Source organism: Rhinolophus hipposideros (genome assembly GCF_964194185.1).
Source record: "Rhinolophus hipposideros genome assembly, chromosome: 14".
NCBI classification, from domain to species: Eukaryota; Metazoa; Chordata; class Mammalia; order Chiroptera; family Rhinolophidae; genus Rhinolophus; species Rhinolophus hipposideros.
The window spans coordinates 11700299-11710372 of record NC_138060.1 but is presented as its reverse complement, the minus strand read 5'-3'; the positions used below and the strand labels follow the sequence as shown (position 1 = coordinate 11710372).

At 41.6% G+C, this 10074-nt stretch overlaps 1 protein-coding gene across 11 annotated transcripts in view; it reads right to left on the bottom strand.

Moving 5' to 3' along the window:
- Positions 1 to 285: 285 nt before the first annotated feature.
- The window catches only part of CADPS (calcium dependent secretion activator), a 459417-nt gene continuing 449628 nt past the window's right edge, over positions 286 to 10074 (bottom strand). For 9 of the 11 annotated variants that reach the window (XM_081072040.1, XM_081072048.1, XM_081072044.1 and 6 more), the window contains 2 exons: positions 4781 to 4885; positions 288 to 1509 (listed from right to left, as the gene is read on the bottom strand). In XM_081072040.1, the coding sequence (XP_080928166.1) occupies positions 1330 to 1509; positions 4781 to 4885 (285 nt within the window). In that variant the 3' untranslated portion in view covers positions 288 to 1329. Of the gene's footprint in view, positions 1510 to 4780; positions 4886 to 10074 lie in introns of all 11 variants that reach the window. The other 2 variants (XM_081072041.1, XM_081072042.1) reach the window with 1 other exon arrangement.

Here is a 10074-nt window from a genome sequence, read left to right as displayed (position 1 = left end):
GTTTACACTACTCTCTTGCTTAGCAAACCCTTATTTATCCTATAATACAGTGTAATCTGCCCAACATGTCCAAATGCCCACAGATTCTGAAGTAGTGGAGTCTGAATTCACGAAATTCGGGGCTATCTCTTGTCAAGGCAAGCATCAAGAAACCACTCCCACAGTTCCAAGAACACCCTAAGAAAATGACTTCTTCCCTCCTCTTTCCCATCTCTTCCTGGTTTGTGCGTTTTAGTTCTGGCTTTCAAAGGAGACAGAGGAAAAAAGACTCAAAAGCATATTCTTAGGACATTTGAATAGTTATTTATCGAGAAGCCACAGTTTTCCACACTTTCATAACTGTAGGCTTTATATAAGGCAGAAAGCAAGATGGATTCACTACTTTACACAGAAAGAAGGAGCTCTGCAGAGGACCCAGGGGTCGTGCAGTGACAGATCAAAATGCAATGTAGATGACAGGTATAAAAAAGAGTGTGGAACAAAATAATTTAAATTAGGGTTACAGTCTACTGAAGGAAATATCTATATCTTATTATATAAACACATTTAGAGTCTAGGGTTGTAATTTAAATATTCAGGTTTTTTACATACACGGTTATTGAAACACAAAAGCAAAATGGAACATGTAATAGGATAGACTTGGACAGAAGACAGTTGCTCTGAACGGGGTTTGATGTTAAGTCATGATAGGATCACCCTTGCCGTGGAAATGTAAGAGGATCAATCCACTGGTATGTAGCCATCGTTTTGGCTAACTCTATGGGATAAATGAAAGGATGGGTTAACAAGGACACCAGGGGTTCATTTTTAGTTTTAGGGGAACAGAAAGAACCCAAAGTTAGTTGCTGGGGCCTTGTCTTTTATTTTTTAAAAGACAAAGCAGATCCATGTGTCTTCATTAATTTATTGTACTCGTTTAAAGAACTGGCATCCACATACCCACATACATGAAACAAAGGAGTGAAAGTACCTGGTGTACTTGCCCTCACATCCACTTACTGTCAATACATACGCAGTACATTAATGAAGCATCATTTAACTTTGCTGATAACAGGGGCACACCTCACAGGTGGACTATGTATTCTCCATGAACAGTATTCAAAGAATGGTGCTCCATATTGCTTGTAAACATATAGACATGGATCAGGAAATGGTGGATTCGAAGGTCATTTACTAATCTGGATACCACATAGCTAAAATGGCAATTGTATTGGTAAACATCTCATGAGCATGGTCGTTGACAGAAAATTCCCTAATGGGGTTAACTAACAGACTAAGGACATGCATTGATTACAGGACTCGTCCTAAAGAACACGAGGCCCAAGCATTCTAATCGTCTTCTTCGTCTTCCTCGTCACTGTCCTTCATGCTGATCCCTTGGAGGCCCCCACCTTCGCTCACTGACGCTGTGGCTTCCTCCACAGTAAGACGGTTCCGGATGGTTTCATACGTCTTGCTGTTCAAGGTCGAGTCCAGGACCCCTTGCAATCGGAAATCCCTATAGGTTTTCTAAGGAGGGAAAAGATTCAGTGGTCAGGGAGATTTCATCTCCATGCAGGGAAAGGAAAGGACAAAAAGCCAGGTGGGTGTGAGAACACCGGCCTTCAGCTAAGCGTCATACTTTAAGCATGGTCAAATGAAAAGCCACCATGCTCAGATTTCACTTGTACTGAAAACTGAGATTTGTTGAATGACAGAAGAGGAGAAATTGTGACAGGATAAACTGTATTAGATGAGACAAAGCAAAGAACATAAGCTTGTGTTTATTCAGTTTCGTCAAGGGAAATGTTCCATAATTGTTTTGGTTCCTTTTTTTTTTTTGGTCTGGTTCTTTCTCTTAGGTTATTATAATATAATATGATAGACAGTGGAAGGGGCTATAACATATAAATAATGGATCAAGTGATTATGATATTTTGAGATTTCTGTTGCAGTCTGGTCTTTAGTATTTTTGAGGCTTGTAACTGCATATTTCTCTGTCTCATTCACAAGACAGACATATGTATGTTGGTATATGAAACCTATTAGGCACAGCAACAATTACTGGGAAGAGGGAGCGCTAATGCCTCATCAATATGTTGCAGGCATGTGACTCATTTCTCATCTCTTTGGGCGAGAAGCGTATCTATTCTGTTCACAACTTCATGGTCTCAGGGAAGAAATTTGGCTCTTTTTCAAGAACAATGGTTTGGTATTACTGTACTACAGATTCTTTCTTTGTTTCTTCAGGCGACTTCTCCCGGATTTCCTTAGGTATCCCATGGACTGTTTTTCTAGAAATCCCTTAGCGTTAATTGAACATGACCAGAAGCACCTGGCTATTGTCTTCTTTGTAAAACATTTTATTGGAAAAGGTCTCTCTTTGACTACAATTTTTCTCATCACACTGCATATCATTTCAGCTACTGATTCTGCTGTTTGTTTCTCCTATTGATATGGGAAACTTGCTAAGGGGGCCAGAGAAGGAATGTTAAGTACTTCAATGCCCCCGTTTCATGATTTCTATTTTTTGTAGTCCATCTAATGCAGTGTCACCACTCACAATGTCAACCCCCCGTGAAGGTTATACGTTATCGTGACTGCAGAGTGAACTAGTGAGTGCAGTTCAGCTCAGTGAAGTCCAATAATATAAGATTATTGATAGGATGACTACATGTCCCCTTTGCCCGTTTACACGTGTGCCAGCATGGATTTTCATAGCATCTTCTTTCCCTCTTAAAGTAATCTGGTTTTGACACTAAGTGAAAATGTCATCCGAATTATGGATTGAGATGCAAGGCTCTCCCAGAAGGCTCTCCTAGGGAGGTAGGCAAGTACCTGAATGGGGAAGGTAGGAGGCTGAGTAAATGTTAGGTAAGGTGTATAGCAGATATCCAGATAATTAACTTGCTTTATTTTGTACTTTTCAATCAGTTCTGCTGTCACTCAGCATAATATAATTATTGCAAGAATAGGATGGGGAAAAGAAAGGTAGAAAGCAATTGAGTATTCTCCCCTTTATGTCAGAGCAGTGTGCTCCCCAACTAGACTCTAAATGACTACAGGGACTATTACTAGTTGTTTTTTAATTCTCCATCTTGTAAAATACAAGTAAGGGCTCAAGTAACATTTGCCCCATGTTGGATGGATGAATAAATGTTTGCTGAATAGGGAATGAATGGATGAATAAACGGAGTGGATGGATGTAAAAGCAGGAAAGAGAGCCAATTATCTTTGGAAGTTTGCCTTGGAGAAGGAGACTTTAGGTAATGTACTTTGTAAAGAGGTAGTGAATTCTGCTTCGTCTCTCTGTGCTGTGGCATTTGTTAAGCTGGGCCCATTTTCGGTAAAAGTGAGTGTTCCTTTGGCAGTGATGTTTGTGTCCCTTTCCCTGTGGTTCCTGTCTGTTTTTTTTTTTTTTTCCTGGCAGAATAAGTCCCCTCTCTGACATATTTTTTCCTTAATAAAATATTGCGTATTCCAACACTACTAACACAGATCTGGGAATATCAGTAATGGGAAGGATATTTTAAAATATTAAAATTAATGTCTTTTTTTCTTGTCTATTCAGTAGGGGTCAATCAGAAATTTCCCCAAAGAATATTTACACCCAGAAAATGAAATTCAGGTGGTCAAACAATAACGGCTAGTGAGCTTGCCTTAAGGAACTGAAATTAAAAAAATACATATACATGAAAATTAGGCTGGGTCCGTAGTCTGAGTGCATACATTTCTTTTTTAAGAGACATACACAGAGTACAATACACTGCTGTCTGTAACCTTCCCTGGGCGGACTCTTTGTGAGATCAAATGCACATGATAATAATTCTCCTTAATTACACTCAACGGAACAGTAATTGGTTTCAAGTCAGCACTGGGGTAGAGGAGCAGCTTCAATGAAATAGTGCTAATCCGAAAGAGACTAAGAAATGGTGGCCGGGGGGCGGGGGGGTGGTGGTGATGTGGCAGATAGCAGCGGAGGTGCAGATTTTTGGCAAACAATTAAGAAATAGAAATTCAGCTACATTTTATTGTTAAAGTATTTTTAAAGAGACTTTGCGCTTTGAACGAGGTTTTTGCATACGAATGTTTTAAAACCCTCTATGGTGAAGCATCAAATGGAAACTGAAATGATCAAAAACGTATTTACCCCCTTCTGTGATCTTATTATTTCATGTAAACCACTGAGATTTCACGCTGAAAGAATTATCATTAGTCCAAGGCACACACACAAGAACAGGGAAAAAAGCTACTTTCAGGGTATGTTATCTCACCTTTGTGAGCCTTTACATTGGGTTGTATACACGCATTGTAAGAGAAACGACTTCAATTAACTGCGAGAACAATATTGATTTGCATGCTGGTAATCACAGGACATATTTAGAAATAGCTGGAGGTAAATATTTCTATTCCATCAATAAGGGCAACATTTTATTTCATTAAACCATAAACGAAATTGGTAATTGATGTGATTGGCACAGTGGTACCCCGATCCAGCTCGTGAAAGTCTAATGCAAAGGGCATCATGGCCCCTGCAGTATTTCACCCAGCAAACACACAAAACGTCTTTCCAGTCTAGCTACCATAACAAATTCCTTTTTATTAAATTTCCCTTTGCTGTCTGAGTAACGGACTGTGCCTCCCAAAGTGATTTCGTGGGGTTTTCTCGCATGAGATACTATCTTAGAAATCATCTTGTTTTCCATGTAAACCACTAGTCTTTGTGTTAAGGGAGTTCTGCTGCTTGCCCACGAGATGGATTTCGGTAAGCTATTGCAAAGAAGAACATCTTTTCTTTTACCTTGACCATCCTAATTAGTGTTTTCAGCTGATAGATGTGAAGCTGCAAGTCTATCCGGTCTGTCAACCACGTGCAGATCACGTTCATGGAGCTGTTGTACCATTGCTGCAAAAAGAGACAAACGTTCTCCAGCCAACACGTCATGGAGCGTTTAGAGAGCAGAGAGGGCACAGGCCCCATGTGAGCACCCTCGTCTGGTCCAAGAGGAAACAAAACGGTTAAAGAGCATTTGGGAGCATAGGGATCAGGAACATTCTTATTGTTTGTCTATTTTTCCTCCCAAGGAGGGCGCAGCTCACAGTGGCCCATGCGGGGATCGAGCCACACTCCAACCAACTGAGCCACCTGAGATCATGGCCATTCTTAACTGACACAAAATCGCAAGGTACCAGGTCAGCCTGAAAGAGATGAGTTCAGACTTTGAATCTAAAACAAAATCCTCTACTGTAGACATCCCACGTACAATCAATTCATATAGATCACCATTTGCGCTTCAAATTCTCCTTTTTATTGGTTAATTTGACTCAGGTGAGAGTCAAGTCCCTGTTTGTTTCCTAATGCCATTGTCTTGGGTGCCAGGAAGATGGGGCTTCCTCCACTGAACTAATTGATGTCCCTTGCTACTTACCGTTTGAAAAATGTAGACCTCTCGTGCTCAGGACAATTCCAAGAATCAGGCTGAGAGACTTACAATTTTAGGGCAAAGTTTACTTTCCTTTACCTTATTGGGGTGTTCAGCTAAAGACCATGAAGGAGGGTTTCTCTTTAATGGCCAGATTATACTCTGGGCAGCTTATGTGCCCTTACGTTGGTTGTGCAATCTGTTTTAATCTTAACACCAAAAAAATGATGGAAGATGAGAGAAAAAAACATCTACAAATGAGCTCATTTCAAGCTGTTGAAATCATACTTCCCCTTAAGGGGGTTAAATTTTGCTTCTTGTCTGTGAAAAATGCTTGAAGCTGTGTCACTTTAGACTGCCACCCCTGTGGTGCCGGAAGTCTCAGATGCGGTATAATTTTGCAGTACTGCTCATATATTCATAAATCTCACTCGGAGACATATGAACAGTGTTAGGAAGTGTCAGTATGAAAAAAAAATCTAATCTTTTAAACTTCACCAGGTTTCATTACGCATTGCCGCTTATACCAAACAATTTACAAATAAAATGAAAAGGTGTGGATGGACCTATATGTTTATTTATAGGGCATCTATATGAACTGTGCACAGAAAAGATGGGAAAAAAAAGAGTGGTTAGAGAATTAAGGTGAAGCATACTCTCATGGTAACCAACACACATGCACACACATTGCACACCAGTGGGGATTTGAAAAGCATAAATAAAAACATGTTTCCGATGGTAACTCCACCCTTTCTCACCTAAAGATCATCCAAAATCAGTTTATGCCTAACACTCACAGTTTTTCTGAAGCCTTGTTTCTGACTTAATTTCTTTAAAAAAAAATTAATTTGGGTTTTTACTTGCAAGGTAGAACTGCCAAGTTTCACCTTGCAAGAAACCACACAGTCTCAGCCATGGCGTTCAGAAGCCCTCTTTGAAATCTTTCATTTGTAGGCTCTTTCCTCCTCAGAGCCAATTGTGGCTCTCCTTGGAGCCCAGCCGCAAACAGAGACCACACTATCCCAATCTAGGCAGCACTGCAGCCTCACAGCCAACTTCTGCTCTTTTAAAGATCATGGAGGCGAAACCGGCAGTTTTAGGAACCTTCTGTCCCTCCCCAGGGAGCAGGCGGTGGGGTGGGGAATTTTTCTTGAGATTTGCAGTTCACTCCATGGAGGGAGGGGGTTTGCCCAGGTCAAGTTGCTTCAGGCATGGACAGGTTTTCCCCTCTAGGAGTGAGAACATTTTACTGAAACTTTTTTTGGGGGGGAGCGGGGAGTAGTGGTTGTTGGGGGGTGTTTTTGGCACCTCCTGCCTTGGGATTCTGGAGCTTTTGTTGTCACTATATCTGGGTTGATTAAGAAGGGGCCTGGGACAGAGCTACCACTGGATCATTGGTGTTTCCTCAGCCCTACCTCACTCTCTGCAACTGGGGGCGCTCTTGTGTTCCCCCCAGGCCTCAAATTCCATATTTATTGGCGGTATCTGACATGCAATCTGAAGGCTCAAATAATCTGTTTTGAGAGTTATGAGCAAGCCCCCCCCCCCCCCCCCCGCCTGGGGTTGGAAGATGACCTTCAAGGAACCCGATGACCTCCTGGCCAAACCTACAAGCCCAGGGCCTCATGATAGGTGCATCTCAGGGACACAAAAGAGGAATGTGGCACTCTGGCTTCTAGGCAGAGGTGGCATTTTGCTTTGGCTGTGATGACAGGCGAACCAGCGCTGGCTTCTATCACTGCCAGCAAGCCTTGTGCAACATGCCTTTTTCTCTTTGCTGAGAGACGTGCCACCTTTCAGGAAAAAAACGACCCTCCAGCCCGGTTTTATATAAGTAGCTCCCATTCTTGTAAATGGCTTTTGGGTAGTAAAAAATAAAAACAGAAAGGTAGAATACTCTCAGTACTCTTTCTCTGCTGCTGAAAGGGGTAGCGAGGTAGGAAACGCACACAGCAATGGATCCGCGTATCACATTCACAGATTCCCACCCCAGAAGAACACGAAAGCTCTGGAACATCCCTGCTTTTCCTCCTGGATCTCACATCTAGCAAAAGAAGTGTAAAAACGGTATGATGCCCCATTGGCTACACATTTAAAGAGGCAAAAGGGAGAAGTCACTCCTTTCCAAACCTTATGCTCAGTAGATGAAATTGGCGGCACTTTTGGATGCAGCACAGTGCTAACTTGGTTTTCCAGGAAGGCGCTTAAAGGCATTTGGATGTTGGAGAAAGCAGGAGTCACTCACTGCCTCCTAAAACTTTAAAATGTTAGAGGTGAAAGGGATCTTTCATATTATCCTTTGTAGAGGAGGAAACAAAGGCCCAGAGAGGTGAAGTGACTTGCCCAAGGTCACACAGCCAGTGAGTCCAGAGGGGCAGTTTTCCAGGATTAGGCACAAGGCTGAACTAGTTTACCATCTAATCACTCCTCCTTAAGTGGCTATAATGATAGTGCGCTGGCCACGAGAGCCGATCCTGCGAATCTCTTCCAGACTGCACATTCAGAGACAGCAGCACACTGATAAGCAGAAATAGGCCAGGGCGGGAGTTTTTACACCAGGGAAACTGGCTAACACTGCAAGCCAGGGCATTCTTCCTTCCAGAAAGCCAGTTGTTAAACATTTAGCAGCAGACTCCTGGGTGTCTGGGTTGTTTTTGGGTTTCCTCATGCAGCTTACAGTGCTTATTAATCAGGTTTGCTTTATTTGAGACGGATGCTAATAGAGCAGATTTGTTATGATTCTTCAGAAGAGGAAATTAATAAAACATTTTTAGTTTTCCCCATTCTGTTTTCTCTTTGGTTCAGATATGCCTTTTCCCTAGATAGCCTAATACCTGGGCACTGACATTTTGGTAAAATGTTCTCTAAACCCTTAGCAATAAAAATTGTGAGCCGATGACATATACTAAGTAGTTAAGTGTAACCATGACTCCTTTACTGCCTCCCCGTAATTCAGGCATATCAATTAGAAACTTCCTAAGTAAGGTTACTTTAATCCTAAAAAAGCACTGGAGAAATAAAATCCCCAGTATCCTAGGCACATTTAAAGTGCCCTCTGGGGATAATTCTGACGTTTAGGAGTTGGGACCAAAAAGGACGCCCATCATAGCTATGGCCTGCAGGATACTAAGGCCCTTCAGAAAGCTGGGAATCTCTCTATCACGGAAGCCAGTTCTGAAGGCTCTCGAAAGAGCTTGGAAGGCTTATCTGAAACTGCCACTTATTTCTTCTTTCTTTCTTTGTCCAATTAGTCATTAAGAGCATAGGCCTTACCTGTCTTTTGTCTGTGTTTGTGCTTTGGGGCAAGTTACTTATATTCTTAGAGACTCAGTTTCCTGATCAGAAAATGGGGATTAATTAGCCTTTCAGAGGCTTTATGATGACAAAATGCAGTGATGCTAATAAAGCTCTCATCACAGTACTTGGCACATGATAAGGCCTCAATAAATGCTGCCACCACCACCATCATCCTTATTACCATCACCGTCATCTCTTCCCTCTGTTCTCTCTCTCCCTCCCTTCCACGCCCCCACAAGAAATACCACAACACAAGGGAGAAAGCAGAGCAAGAGACCAGGGAAAGCCATGTGATGGAGGAAATGATTCCTATTCGCGTATCTCTGGAATTGTATGCAGACGTCGCCAAGGGCATACGAGTAGCTCTGAGCAGTGCACTTCTGTTGTCAACTTGTTTTGTGGCAGATCAGCACCCAAACTTGCACCATCGTCCTGGGTGCAGAAAGCATGTTTTAAACTACATTACACATTGGATGAAAAGGATTCAGATACACAATGAGTGCTTTCTCAAACCCTGTGTGGTTAAGTTACACCATAAGCGTGGGTTGGCTCCTTATTAGCTGGGTAGGCTCAAGCCAGCTACTTAACTCTCCAACTCTGTTTCCTCTTTAGCTTAATACCAGTACCTACTTTGCAGGAGTCCTCTGAGCATTAAAAGAGATAATTACGTCAAGTGTCTAGCAGAGTGACTGTCACGTAGTAAGCATTCAATAAAATTTAGCCACTATTGTAATTATTACTCTCAAAAATATAACAGATATAAATACTTTCAATATTCAACACAAATGAATTTTCTTGATTTATGTCTAGTAGAAACTTAGGTAATTAATAGGCAGATACACTCAGGGAACACATTCTGCCCTGCAAACACAAAGACTTCAAGCACAAAAATCCTTACATATAACATGTCTCTTCTGTAATATCAGGGTTCATTACAGCCAGGGATAGGGTGAAGCAAGGGAGGCAGGGTCTTGCAAGTGCAGAATGGGATACTGCCTTGACTATTGATTATTAATATTTAATTATTAATGATATTAATAATTAACCTTTTGACATTTGGTTCATCATGGATTTTTTGCATTGATTCTGATTTTTTAAGCGTTGTATGAAAATATCAATAATCTTGCTTACTGTATTTCTTGGAACTGAGAAGTTCCCCAGTTTTTCCATCTGAGAAGTGACTCACACACCTCTCTCTAGTCTCCACCTGTTGGTTCACAGTTCCCCTGGAAACTATCTCTGGGAAAGGCTGTGGAGTTGTAAATCCTTTGAATCTCATTGGCCAATAGAGTTCACAGAAAATGGACTTTCACTTAGATTTGGATAATCCCTACTCAGCAAGAGAGAGCATTGCTACAGTGATCACGGCCACCTC